The sequence below is a fragment of the Myotis brandtii genome, unplaced genomic scaffold (assembly GCF_000412655.1).
Source record: "Myotis brandtii unplaced genomic scaffold, ASM41265v1 scaffold96, whole genome shotgun sequence".
NCBI lineage: Eukaryota > Metazoa > Chordata > Mammalia > Chiroptera > Vespertilionidae > Myotis > Myotis brandtii.
In genome coordinates this window covers 1,248,541-1,262,092 of record NW_005371972.1, presented here as the reverse complement: position 1 = coordinate 1,262,092, position 13,552 = coordinate 1,248,541, and the positions used below count along the sequence as shown (strand labels likewise).

General features: G+C 57.4%; 2 protein-coding genes across 5 annotated transcripts in view; one reads left to right on the top strand and one right to left on the bottom strand.

Moving 5' to 3' along the window:
• Positions 1-10,821, top strand: part of ZBTB17 (zinc finger and BTB domain containing 17) — a 19,265-nt gene extending 8,444 nt beyond the window's left edge. The window contains exons 1-16 of one of the 4 annotated variants that reach the window (XR_001360607.1): positions 2,506-2,712; positions 3,168-3,284; positions 3,748-3,936; positions 4,613-4,750; positions 5,064-5,189; positions 5,766-6,001; positions 6,088-6,230; positions 6,316-6,616; positions 6,985-7,072; positions 7,161-7,277; positions 7,372-7,492; positions 7,716-7,846; positions 8,166-8,375; positions 8,481-8,570; positions 8,656-9,431; positions 9,885-10,821. Coding sequence is in view for 3 of the 4 variants with exons in the window: in XM_014533290.1 (XP_014388776.1) it covers positions 2,508-2,712; positions 3,168-3,284; positions 3,748-3,936; positions 4,613-4,750; positions 5,064-5,189; positions 5,766-6,001; positions 6,088-6,230; positions 6,316-6,616; positions 6,985-7,072; positions 7,161-7,277; positions 7,372-7,492; positions 7,716-7,846; positions 8,166-8,375; positions 8,481-8,570; positions 8,656-8,939 (2,496 nt within the window). In the remaining variant the exon portion in view is untranslated. Of the gene's footprint in view, positions 1-2,337; positions 2,713-3,167; positions 3,285-3,350; positions 3,418-3,747; positions 3,937-4,612; positions 4,751-5,063; positions 5,190-5,765; positions 6,002-6,087; positions 6,231-6,315; positions 6,617-6,984; positions 7,073-7,160; positions 7,278-7,371; positions 7,493-7,715; positions 7,847-8,165; positions 8,376-8,480; positions 8,571-8,655; positions 9,432-9,884 lie in introns of those variants that run through there. The other 3 variants (XM_014533290.1, XM_014533291.1, XM_005886186.2) reach the window with 3 other exon arrangements.
• Positions 10,358-13,552, bottom strand: part of SPEN (spen family transcriptional repressor) — a 64,860-nt gene continuing 61,665 nt past the window's right edge. Inside the window, exons 11-14 of the mRNA XM_005886185.2 lie at positions 12,776-13,270; positions 12,429-12,623; positions 11,949-12,107; positions 10,358-11,536 (exon numbers count right to left, since the gene is read on the bottom strand). Of these exons, the coding sequence (XP_005886247.2) occupies positions 11,405-11,536; positions 11,949-12,107; positions 12,429-12,623; positions 12,776-13,270 (981 nt within the window). The 3' untranslated portion in view covers positions 10,358-11,404. The remainder of the gene's footprint in view (positions 11,537-11,948; positions 12,108-12,428; positions 12,624-12,775; positions 13,271-13,552) is intronic.

Here is a 13,552-nt window from a genome sequence, read left to right as displayed (position 1 = left end):
CCGGCCGCTCAATATGTCCAGCCCCAGAGGAGCGGGGCTTTGCTGCCCTTCCCTGGAAGCTCTGGGGTAGGTGGCAGCATCAAGGCTTGTCGCAGCCTTGGGTCCCAGGCAAGGCCAGTCAGTCACCGGACCTGTGGGCCGCCAGGCCCCTTTCACCCTGTTGGTCGTGAGTTTCTCACGTCCTTCCCAGCAATCAGGTCCCTTTCCGGCTGGAGGGCCCTGTTTTCTGCAGGCTCCAGCAAGGGCCGGGGACAGCTCTGTACTTCGAGGGGTCCAGCTGATGCTCCCTGGTCGTTTCCGAGCCTGGGAGATACTTCCTCCCAGCTCCGTTTTTGGGTTGGCTCTTGGTGAAGGTGAGGGAGTCAGACCCACCGCCAGGAGGGAAGGGTTTGGACCTGTCTCGCGGGGGCTCATTCTGAAGCTGGGGGAGGATTTGGCCCTTGGGCCTACTGGTTCCTCCCTTTCTGCACTTGGGAGGTATTTCACCTGGGGCTCCCGCGGACACGGAGGGTGACTGGTGACTGGGATTTGGGCTGCCCACGCACACATGCACACACTTGTTTGCTCGTGTGGCTTTTTCCACAGCAGAGAGAAGACGGCTCTGGGATGATCTGGCCCAGGCCTCTCCTTGCCACCTGCCTTTGGTCCATCAACACTGCCCGGTGTGCACTCCCTGCCTGGGTGTTTCACCCCTGGGGTGAACATCAGTTCTTTTCCAGTCACCTCTCTGTTTTAGCTTTTCCCAGCTCAGGAACAGAGCAGCCAGAGTTCTCGCTTACAGCCCTCAGGTCACAAGTGGGAGCAGGAGGTCCTGTGTCAGTGCGGCCGTGCTGCTGCGGCTGGTTTGGCTCAGCAGCCGGCTCTACAGCTCGTACCTCACTTCTTGACGCTGGGCTGGCTTCTGGCTCTTCCCTGCTTACATGAAGGCGCTCTCGTCACAGGCAGTTACGATACTACTGACAGACCCAAGAAGCTGTGCCTCTGTCCGTGAGCTTGTAGGTGGAGGCTGAGACCGAAGGACAGTCCTGGGGATGTTGGAGGGAGGGAGAGCGTTTCAGGGTCCCCGGCAACAGCAACTCTGAACTACAGCTCAGAGGCTGGCGCCCTGTGACACGTGCCTGTGGCCAATGCCACATTCCCCCTTACTGAATGGAGCCCCACCCACCTGCCAGGTGTTTTTTCTTGTGGAAAGTTTGCAGGCATCACGGGGTGGGTGGATTTGCTGGTTAAGCCACGGGTGAAGGAAGGGCTGGGGGTGTGGCTTTGTTATGGCTCATCACAGCCAGACAGCCATACATGGTCACTGCAGCTCCAGGGCTGTGGCCCGGTGACTCACCCCCGAGAGGCTGATGGGACGGGAACAGCCAGAGCTAGTGGAGGGCGGCTGAGACCTGGGGGCTGAGAGCCCCAAGTGTCACTGTCACCTGCCCAGAAACAGTCTGGGGCAGCTCTGCATGGACTTAGCCTCCGAGAAGAGGTTCCGAAGAGCCGGAAGACAAGCCGCTGCCACTTGTCAGATTCTGGGCCAGGACAGGACAGCCTGGCCCTGTCGCTTCTCTGTAATGTGTTCCTAGGAGTGGGCATTGACTTTAGTGCCAAATTGGTTCTTTCTTGAAAGGAGGGCCTGCTTATTTTCCCTAGAAAATGCTGCTCTTGAGACTGGCTGGTGTGGTATTTAGGGAGAGGAGAGCGAGTTTAGATACTCACTTAGTCATGGCTGTGCAGTGCAGGCTCACTTGGCACCAGGCCATGGAATTGCTCTGAGCATTTTTACTGGAGACACTTGTGGGATTTCCAGGCATTAAGTGAGGCCTTTGACAGAGAAACTGCGGCCAGACCAGCAGCTCTTGGGGTCAGGGTCAGAGTTTACTCTCTCTCCAGGGACAGCCTGGGGAGGTTTCTGGAGGCAGAGGACTGCCCAGCTTTCTGTAGTTCCCTGAGCCTGTGAATGAATGAGAGACAGAGGGAGCGGCCAGAGGGAACTGGCAGAGCCCTGTGGGTGCAGCAGGGAAGGGGCCGGTTCCTGAGAGCCGGGGTGATGAAACGTCTGCCTTCCCACACGTTCACCTGGCATGACAGACAGAGAACTTAGAGCAAAGTCGAAGGGTTTTCATAGAGCAGGTGGATCCCCTTGAAACATCTGCCCTTTCTTCTAAGATTTGTAAAAAATGTTAAACTGACCCCGTCTTTTTTTGCAATGCTGACAGTGTTGTGTGTGTGTCTTTTTACTTTTTAAAAAGTCGTTACCCGGCAAGACACAAGGTGGCTATTTCTGGTTGGTCCCTTGATACTTTCTGGGTTTTGAAACTTTCCTGCCAGTAAACCCAGGAATCGCGGAGCCCCGGGTCGCTGGGCTTGCAGAGGGTGTCTGGAGTTGTTTGCCCTTCGGGGCCTGGTTGAAATGCTCCGTCTCCCACATTTCTCACCTGGGAGTTTCGGGCTCGTGCTGAGGCTGCTTGGCATCCTCTGTCCACACTGACACGAAGGCCCTTTGCCTCTCCCCAGCCATGGATTTCCCTCAGCACAGCCAGCACGTCTTGGAGCAGCTGAACCAGCAGCGGCAGCAGGGGCTTTTGTGTGACTGCACTTTTGTGGTGGACGGTGTTGATTTTAAGGCCCATAAAGCAGTGCTGGCCGCCTGCAGCGAGTACTTCAAGATGCTCTTCGTGGACCAGAAGGATGTGGTGCAACTGGACATCAGTAACGCAGCAGGTACCCTGTTGGGTCCAGGGGCAAGTTTGTTGAGGGCCAGAAGCTCTGGCTGACCGTGTGCCCTCCTAACACAGTCCCTGCCCTCCTGGGAGCAATACCTTCAGGCTGTGGGGTGCACCAGGCCTCCCATACAGGACCCATGAGTGTGTGGGTACCAAGTTTCTACCACATTTTGGGGGCCTGTGTAGACTGGGAGCAGGTGGTGAGGGGAGAACTGGCAGGAAGGGCTCACCATGAGCTCCAGGCCAGAGTGAACACAGACAACAGGTGGGCTCTGAGTCCTGAACCCCCAATTCCAGTGCTAACCATGAGGAGGATGGCAAGGGTTGGGGCTGGGGCAGGGGATCAGGAAGGCCTTGGGATTGAAGAAGGAACTGGTCAGATTTGGTCTCCCAACTCAGCATGGCATGATGTGCTATGAGGTCAGGGCAAGGTCATGTTCCCCCATTTTATAGATGCGGAAACTGAGACCCAAAGAGTTCAGGTGACTGGCCTGGAGGTCAGCGAGAGAGTTTGTGGCAGAGCGCCGATGAAAGTCCTTACTATCACTTTGGTTGGATTGCCTTCCGGCGGTGAGGAGTAGCGGCGGGGTAGAGTGTGTCCAGGGTGGGCATTTACACGGTCTGTCCTTCACGCAGGGCAGGTGTTCACACCTTCTATCTTCTGTGCAGAGCAGGCGTTCACACCTTCTGTCTTCTGTGCAAGGCAGGTGTTCACATCCTCTGTCCTCCGTTGAATCCTCTGTGCAGGCTGGGCTTTCCCACCCTCTGTCCTCCGTGTAGGGCGAGTAGTCACACCTCTGTTTTCTGTGTAGGGTGGGCGTTCACACCCTCTGCCCTCTGGTTGTACCCCATTTGGAGGCTGTTATCTGGGCTGAGACTCCCCCAGTTGCTTGCCTCTCTGCCAGCACAGGAGATGGGGAGAGGACGGCCTGTCACCTTGCTCTTTACAATTCCCTGGATCCTGCCGCCGAGTGTCACCTGCTGGTGCCAGGCCTGGAGGCAGGTCTGTGATGGCTGTCTGTGTCCTTGGCAGGCCTGGGGCAGGTACTGGAGTTTATTTACACGGCCAAGCTCAGCCTGAGCTCTGAGAATGTGGACGATGTGCTGGCCGTGGCCAGCTTCCTGCAGATGCAGGACATCATCACGGCCTGCCATGCCCTCAAGTCACTCGCCGAGCCGGCCACCAGCCCTGGGGAGAATATGGAGGCCTTGGCCATGGAAGGTAAGATTGTTGGCAGGCTTTCCTGAGCAGGTGGCTCTTGATGGGGGCTCTGCCTCTGCCTCTTTGTCACCTCTCTGGGTCTCAGTTTCCTCTTCTGGCCTTGCCTGCGTTGTGGGGTGCTGGTGAGGTTTAGCTGCAGTAGAGTCTGAGAAAGGCCTCTTGGAGGCGCCCCTTGCCTACCCTGTCCCCCCTTTCTCCAGCTCCCCTGTGCTTCGCTGCTGAGAACTGGCGGTGGGCCTGGTTCAAGGCCACGCACCTGGCGCGCTCCTCCTGCACGCTCCTCTCTGTGCCCTTCCTCTGTTCCCCTCACTGCCTCAGAAAAGCTCCTGACACCTGGTTTGGGCCAGGTTCCTTGTGAAACACTTTCAGAGAACCCGCTCCTCTCCTTCTAAGCACCGATCTGGCAGCATTGATATTTCACCTGTGAGGTCTGTGTCCCGGCCGGTCTGTGCGCCCCCCAGAAGCAGCAGCTATGGTTGGTATGTCCAGGCCTGTCGGCAGCCAGGTGCACAGTAGGTGCCTTGTGCATAATTTGTTGAATGAACAAACCAAGAAACCACTACTTAGATGCACCTCCAGGGAGGATCCAGAAGAGCTGGCGAGTTCTGGGAACCCTCACCTCTCCAAGTGGTGGCACTTGATGGGAAACAGAAGGTCTATCTGGTTCCATCTCCAGGAGGGGACAGGAGAGCCAAAGAGAAGGCTGCAGCCACCACGCTGAGTGAGCTGAACCCTGCTGGAGGCAGTCCACCCAGGGGCCCAGGCAGGGAGCCCAAGGAGGAGCGAGGCGGTCAGGCAGAGAGTGCAGCCAGCGGTGAGTTGTGACGCTGAAGCCAACTGTTCCACCATCTCCCTGGGCCCCTGTACAGTGAGGGGCTTCCTCAGGAGGCTCCTGGGGCTGGGAATAGAGTGGCACCCTTGAGCTCAGGTTACCCCGAAGGAACCACTGTTGATCTGGGGTGTCTGGTCCAGCCAGAGCAGAGGCCAAACAGCCTGAGCTTGGATGTGCTGGCCCCACCCAGACCCCACCTACCCTTGAGCCACAGCCACTACAGGGGCCTGGTCCAGGGAGCCATTCAGTCCCTGGATGGAGTCGATAGGGTCTCAGTCCCGCCTCGCCACCCCAGGTGCAGAGCAGACGGAGAAGGCCGATGCCCCCCGGGAGCCACCGCCAGTAGAGCCCAAGCCCGACCCCACCGGTGGCATGGCTGCTGCTGAAGCCGAGGCCGCCTTGTCGGAGAGCTCAGAGCAAGGTACCGCCACCCAGCCAGGCCCACCCTCACTCGCACACCTCCCTCTCACACAGTTCCCCCGGGTCCCTCTCCTCCTACTACAGCTGATCCCACTCTGAGCCACCCACTCACTTCAGCTTTGGGGCCAACATCTTTTCTCATTCTTGAATTTGGACATCAGTCTCTTGGTTGTGTTACCTGGCTGTGCTTCCCGCTGGCACAGAAGCATTGCTGACACCCAGGGCCGAGCACCAAAGGGAGCCTTGTACCCACACCACACAACCCCGTGCTTGTTGGCTGACGGTGCCCTTGCTGCCCTGCAGCCCGCCAGGGTGCCCATGCCCTGAGGCTGCCTCCATCCTCCAAGCAGCCAGTGTCCTGGTCAGCAGCTCCCCTGGTGCTGCCTTGGCCAGGGCTGGGACCATTTATTGGTGGTGCCCAGACATTACCAGGCTCTGCCAGGTGCCCATGCAGAGAGAAGGGCCTGTGTCCCGGAGCCAGGTTGGCCTCCTGGCATTTGTGTAACTCTGAGGTCACGTCCCTTTGGGAGCCCCTGTGCCCTCCCTGGCCCCTCAGTGCCTGCCCTTTTCATCTCAGAAATGCAGGTGGAGCCAGCCAGGAAAGGAGAAGAGGGCGAGGAGGACGCCATGCCTTCTGGGGTCAAGGAAGAAGGGCCGCAGCTGGACAAGGGGGATGCCCCCGAGGAGAGTGAGGAGTCGGCCAGCACGGACTCGGGCCAGGAGCTGGGCGCAGAGGCCCGGGGCCTGCGCCCAAGCACCTATGGCGACCGTACCGAGTCCAAGGCCTATGGCTCCATCATCCACAAGTGCGAGGTGCGGCCACGGGTGGCACCACCCGCCCTGCCCAGCCCCATCCTCCGCCCAGCAGCCCCCTCACACCCGATTCCCGCGCCCTGCAGGACTGTGGGAAGGAGTTCACACACACGGGGAACTTCAAGCGGCACATCCGCATCCACACAGGCGAGAAGCCCTTCTCGTGCCGGGAGTGCAGCAAGGCCTTCTCTGATCCAGCCGCCTGCAAGGCCCACGAGAAGACGCACAGGTGCAGTGCCCGGCCTGCTGCTTGTCCCCGCTGGCTCAGCCCTGGTAGGACCCCAGCGACCCCTCCTCTCCCTTCTGACCACCAGCCCGCTGAAGCCCTACGGCTGCGAGGAGTGCGGCAAGAGCTACCGGCTCATCAGCCTGCTGAACCTGCACAAGAAGCGGCACTCCGGCGAGGCGCGCTACCGCTGCGAGGACTGCGGCAAGCTCTTCACCACGTCCGGCAACCTCAAGCGGCACCAGCTGGTGCACAGCGGCGAGAAGCCCTACCAGTGCGACTACTGCGGCCGCTCCTTCTCCGACCCCACCTCCAAGATGCGCCACCTGGAGACTCATGACACTGACAAGGAGCACAAGTGCCCTCATTGTGACAAGAAGTTCAACCAGGTGTGTGGGCACCGCCCGGGGCGCCTCCACCCTGCACACTGAGGGGCAGAGGGGGCCCTCGAAGACACAGGCTTAGTGGGAAAAGTAGGTGCTGAGTAGAGCGTGACCCTCCCCAGGACAGAGCTCTGCCCGAGAAAGTGAGAAGGTGGGTGAAGTCAAGATGGGGTTCAGACCAGAAAGAAGTGGGGTGGGCATGGCTTCCCTCTCACTGCTAGGATCTGGAACATTCCATTGGCCTTAAGCAAAGATAGAGCCATCCACTGGCTCCTGGGAGGACCCAGAATCAGTTGTTCCCTGGCGGAGGGGCTGCGGATGGGGCCCAAGGCCATATTGTGTGGGGTGGCCTTTCTGACCCCTGCCTGGCACAGGTGGGGAATCTGAAGGCCCACCTAAAGATCCACATCGCGGACGGGCCCCTCAAGTGCCGAGAGTGTGGGAAGCAGTTCACCACCTCAGGTAGGGCCAGGCTGCCTGGCTGCCCCACACCCTCCACTCCGCGGCCACCTCCTGATGCCCCACACCAGCCCCCTGTCTGTCTCCACAGGGAACCTAAAGCGGCACCTTCGGATCCATAGCGGGGAGAAACCCTATGTGTGCAACCACTGCCAGCGGCAGTTCGCTGACCCCGGCGCTCTGCAGCGGCACGTCCGCATCCACACGGGTGGGTGAGCAAGCCCAGTGGTGGGAGCCTAGGAGCTGGGGAGGGCACATGGAAGGAGAAGTTGGCGCTAACATCTTTTGCTGCCCATCCCCAGGCGAGAAGCCATGCCAGTGCGTGATGTGCGGCAAAGCCTTCACCCAGGCCAGCTCTCTCATCGCCCACGTGCGCCAGCACACTGGGGAGAAGCCCTACGTCTGCGAGCGCTGCGGCAAGAGGTCCTGCCCCACCCATGCCTAGGGTGCTCTGGGGTCCCCACACTTTGCAGGGTGAAGGGGTTCAGGAAACACACTAGGGCTCAGTTGCAAACCGGGCCGACTGCTGCCCGAGCCCAGTCCAGTTGGCCCCTCCAGTCTAGAAAGAGAGGCAGGCGGCCAGCCCAGCTTCCCTGGCCCAGGCTTGGGCAGTTCAGGCTAGTCCCTCCCCTCTGTGGCCCTGCAGATTTGTCCAGTCCAGCCAGTTGGCCAATCACATTCGCCACCATGACAACATCCGCCCCCACAAGTGCAGCGTGTGCAGCAAGGCCTTTGTGAACGTGGGGGACCTATCCAAGCACATCATCATCCACACTGGTGAGTGTGTGCCCGCCTGCCAGTCTGGCCTGTCCCATGCCCTGATCTTGCTAGGGGGAGGGAGGGAGGCACCCCCAGATTGCAGCGTGGGTACTGGCACTTGGAACAGGTGGCTTTGAAGGCAGTTCAGTTCAAGTGCGGACCCCATTTTCTTAGAGCTTCCAGAAGGTGCAGGGGCCACTGGAGGCTCCTGTGCAGCTCTGGTGGCTGCCCCCGAGCACTTCCTGCTGGAAAATTCAGGGCTGCTGGGGAAGCTGGAGGCCACTGAGGTCCTCCCCCCTCCCCCAATGGCAGGAGAGAACCTTGCCTCCCCCCCCAGGAGAGAAGCCTTACCTCTGTGACAAGTGCGGTCGCGGCTTCAACCGCGTGGACAACCTTCGTTCCCATGTGAAGACCGTGCACCAGGGCAAGGCAGGCATCAAAATCCTGGAGCCAGAGGAGGGTGGTGAGGTCAGCGTAGTCACTGTGGATGACATGGTTACGCTGGCCACCGAGGCACTGGCGGCAACAGCCGTCACTCAGCTCACAGGTGCGGGCTGTGGGCAGCAGAGGGTGGTCACAAGCAGCTTGCCTCTGGGGTGGCAATGAAGGGGCAGGTGCCTCTGGCCTTAGGCCCTGGTGATTCTGCCCACAGTGGTACCAGTGGGGGCTGCAGTGACTGCTGACGAGACGGAAGTGCTTAAAGCTGAGATCAGCAAAGCTGTGAAGCAAGTACAGGAAGAAGGTGAGTGAGAAGGGCTGACCAGGGGTGAAAGCTGGTGGAGCTCAAGGGTCCTTCGCATCCTGACTGTGGCCCCCACCTCCCACAGACCCCAACACCCATATCCTCTATGCCTGTGACTCCTGTGGGGACAAGTTCCTGGATGCCAACAGCCTGGCCCAGCATGTGCGGATCCACACAGCACAGGCACTGGTTATGTTCCAGACGGACGCGGACTTCTATCAGCAGTACGGGTCAGGCAGCACGTGGCCAGCCGGGCAGGTGTTGCAGACTGGGGAACTGGTCTTCCGCCCTCGGGATGGGGCTGACAGCCAGCCTGCTCTGGCAGAGACACCCCACACAGCCCCAGAATGTCCACCGCCTGCTGAGTGAGCAGGCATCCCTCCTCCTGACTGTTTATTTAAGGATGGGCGGCCCCGTTCCCTAGAGAGAATAAATTTGATTATTTTCTAATGCTGCCTACAGCTCCCTGTGGGGGTGGGGTGGGGAGCTGGCAGCTGTGGCGGATGCCCCAAAGGGCTGCTCTACCCAAGAACCAGTCGGCACAGACCTGCTTCTTGGGAAAGCCAGGCTGTCCCTTCTGCGGAATGGGACTGGAGCCCTGGGACCTGTTTAGAAGCACGCTGGCTGCTTTGCCCAAGTCAGGGTGCGGGGCTCCCTGCACCCCATCCCCTCAACCAATCTTCTCTTTGGAAGCTTCTCACCTGTTCACCATGAGGATCCCAACTCTCTTCTCTGCCATGGAGCTGCTCCCCCTCTGCCTGGGGGTTGGGAGCTGGGCCAGCAGAGGCTGGCCACACTACTTACCAGGATCCAGGCAAACCAGAGAGCCCAGCTCAGGTGCCATTCAGCCAGAGCAACAAGGTAGGCAGAGAGAACCAGGCCCAACAGGCCAAAACCCCGTTTTGTTGGGTTTGGGGAAGCAGAAGGGCTCTACACTGACTTCACAGTAACCTTGGCCTGAGGATCATGGCCAAGCCAGTACCATCTTTTGGGAACATTTACTTGCCTTGAATCAATAGAGTCTCTCCCACCAGGTGAGGGCCTGGAGGGACAATGAGCAGCTAGGAGCTTTGATGGGGAGATGGGAGACACAGCACTGCTTAAACTAAGAGCAGAAGCAGAGACTGGGGGCCGGGAAACGTGAGATGCCATCTCTGCCCTTTCCAAACAGTTTCCCTCCAGCAGCTGTCATCCCTTACTCAGAGATAGTAGCTTCTTGCATCAAAAGCATAGGTCTTTGGAGGAGCCCCATGGATATTGCAAGTGAGACACCAACACTGCGTTCCGTGTTCCCGTCCCTGCCCAATTCCTCAGCTTGTACTTCCAGCTGCAGGGGAAGCCTGGCCCACCACCCCATCTTCCTGTCAGGAATACTGTTCCACCAGGCTGCCAGGCTGTGCCACTGCTGCTGCAGGGCTGGCCTGCACCACACCCAGAGGAGGAAGGGTGAAGAGTCAAGACACCAAAGCTTGCTCAAGATGTTTGAGTGTGCATGGCTGTGGTTTTACCTGTAGTGCCTTCCACATTATCCAGAACCAATCAGAGCCTTGAAGTATCACAGGTCTTTACAGCACCACAGCACTGAGAAAAGTTAGGTCTGTGACAAAGATCTGTTTTATACAAGATAAAATGATCCTTGGGGGGTTTAAGTGGTAGATCGGAAATAGGTTCCCTATACAGACTGAAGGCAAAAGTGGGATGAGGGCTAGCTACTCCCATAAGCCAAGGACATTTACTTGGTCCTCCCACCTTAGTGACAATTACATCCACACTTGACATGTTTTGTATTTTTTAATAAAGTTTGTAATCCAATGGACACACAAAACAAAACTGCGCTGAGAAAAACAGTTTCATAAATTAATAGGTGTTAGGAAGTTGTGGGGAGAGGTCAAGGTCACATAAGAAGAGGGAAGCCAGTCTTTTTGCAGTGTGTGTGTGTTTGTGTGTGTGTGGTCTGTGTGAGAGAGAGACACACACACACACACACACTTTCAGATCGCAGGGGCAGGGCCCGGCTGTAACGAAGCGCACTTATACAAATGAGTGACAATACAAAGTCTGAGTATGAAAATAAGATTTTCTCTTAAAACACATTTTTGGCACAGATTAAAAAAAATGTATGTCAGGGGGATTTGATTTTTTAAGTCAGTATTATATATATTTATATATACACACATCCCAAGTTCTGCATATCCCACCGACAGAAAATCCTTCGGTTTGCTCTGTTTCGATTGTAAGCTGTACATCCTGGGTGAATCAGATGGTGGTGGCAAGAGAATTAAGAAAGATGACAGCCAGATGAGCAAGGAGAAGGGAGGAGATGGGGACAAACCCAATGAAATGTTCCTTGACCCCAAGGTTTCAGCAGCAGTTTGAAGTCCTGCGTTGAGTCTGTGACGTGTGTTCACATACACCAAGATGTCCAGAGTGCCACAGCCTGTCTTCACTATGCAAAAGTCCAAGTCACTAATTTAGTGCAAAGGCAGTTCTGTTTTCTTGTTTCTTAAAAACAAAAACAAAAAAATTTAATTCCACTGCCCTGTTCCTTTTCTCCAAAAAGAGGAGAAACCCAGCCCCAAGGTGTCTGCAAGTCCATCGGTTGGTGGTCTGTCCTTGGGCTAAATGTCTTGTAAACATACATAGTAGCAGCACCACTGCCCAGAAGGGTCTGTCCGCCTGAGCTGGGCCGGCAGGCCAGGAGGGCAAGGCTGGCCGTCTGGCAGTGGAGTCTGTCCCCTTCGGCGGCTTCTTCCTCCACTTGGCTGGGTTGTCCTGTGTGTGTTTTTGCTGCAGAGCCTCGGGAAAATACACTGAGTCGTTGGCCGACCAGTGGCTCACACAGAGGCAATGACAATCATGAGGTGGGGAGAAATGTTGGAAATGCTGGCCAGAAGGTCAGGGGCCAGACGGGACAGGTGACTCTCCGAGAACTCGCAGGGTGGGAAGATCTGCAGCACGTAGGCAGGCTGGAGAAGAGGACAAGAGCATAAGTGGGACCCCGTCTTCACATCAACCCCACTGCCATTCCTCTGAACAGGCCCAACACAGAGAGCCAGGTTGAGTCAGTTCCCCAACCAGCTAAGTCTCCGTGGCTTTGTCAGAAAACTAACGTGAACTAATTTCCTGCGACCCCCTTCTATATAATTAGGCTAAAGACAAACCTGCTGTATCAGCTGTCCCTTGATTGTCTCCAGGATGGGCAATGGTGGCCCCACCCAGACACTGCTTATTTCCTCTACCCAGAATGCCCTTTGCCCACCTCTAAGAAACTCCTGAACTGCTCTGGCTGCACTAGTGGGCCATGCCACCAGATCAATCAAATTGCATGACCACCCCCACCTGTGTGCACCGAGGAAGGACACTGGGCAGGGAGCTGACCTGATTGGAGCCAGGGTTAGGAACATTGATGATCCCTGCCGCCTGCTTGGCCTGTAGATAGGTGATGAAGGCAGCCTTGAGGGATTCGGTCTGGCTCACGACATCCTCTTGGTCACGGCCACAGGGCAGAGCCAGCAGCAGACAATACTCTGACTCCACCTGGGACAGAGGCAACTGTCAGGGGCCTCCTCACAACACACAGAGGCCTGTCCAACCCAGGGGGTTTGGCTCCTATGTCCACAAAAGCTCCCACCTCTGAAACGACCTGAAAGTCCACCCCTAAATTTGTTGAATGAAGAAAAAAAAAAGCCTTGTTTTATGTCTAGAGGCATTTTACACTCTGAGGAGAAAGAACATGCCCAGCGCCATCTGCACTAAGAATGCCATTGCTGCAGCCCATAACAAGGAGATAGGCAGCTGGGGGCCACCCACACCTTATATCCCTGGGTGGGGCAGCTGCTCACCTGGGCCCCATCTTACCGTCATCCTTCGGGTAACCCCTTCCAGCTGTGAGGCCTCCAGCCTCATCCTCTGGGCAATCCTCAGTGGGGGGCCTCCTTCAGAGAGGGGTAGAGACCGATGGGCCAGGACATTGTTGCCAGAGACAAAGTGGAGCTGCACAGCAGCTGTGTCGTTCTTGAGGGCCAGGAGGCCCTGCCACACAATGGGGTACTTCTGTTCAAGGGGAAACAAACAGGAAGTGAGCTCATGACTGGACATGGCCCTAGGCAGCAGGCTTACTGTGCTAAATCAAGTGGGGATCTTAGGACATTTTAACACAGCACCAAGCTTGGAAAGGAGCAGTGGGGGACCCCTCCCAGACTTACCTTCAGAAGCTGGACCATATCCACAGGCCTCTGGGAAGTCAAGTGTGGAGAGGAATCTTGTTTGGGGGAGGGCTGGGCTTCAGTGTACAGCAGAGCCAATCCTGGAGGGGTGCTAGGGCCCGAGGTTGTGGAGACAAACAATGGCTGCTTTGGGGCAGCCTGGGCAGGGAGAGGGCACGGAAGGTCAGGCTTCATGGAGACAGATACAGGGGAGGGATAGGAGATCTGGCTTGTTTCTGTCTGGGTCCTCTGAACCTGGACATGAGGCTCAGCTGGTCTGTTTGCAGGTACGGTTGGGAGGCGAGGCTGTTCTACTCCTGTCTGGGTCCCTTTCGCCTCCTGGGAGACCTGAGGCATCTTGCTGCTTGGTGGCTGGCTAAGCTGTGAGGGCTGCGTGGGCTGGGCAGGCTGTGTAGACGGCACAGGCTGCTGGACAGGCTGTGTAGACTGCACAGGTTGAGTGGGCTGCAAAGGCTCACTTTCAGGAGGGGGACCCTAGAGTTGGGCAGGAAGAGATAGGGACAAGGTGAGAGTCTGTTATGAACAACACCTAGCCCCCAACCTACTGGCCTTTGGCCCCAGCAAGAGTCAACTATGAGCATCTCCTCTCAGCTAGGCTCACAAGGGGCTGGGGGGTGGGGCGGGGGACACGACACTTTAACCAGTTGGTGATGCATTCTGGGGCTCAAGATTGAGGGTTCTGGTAAGAGGAGGTAACGTGTTCCCTCCCTCCCTCCCTCCCCACAAAGAGCTCCTTCCTGTGTCCTTAAGCTCTCT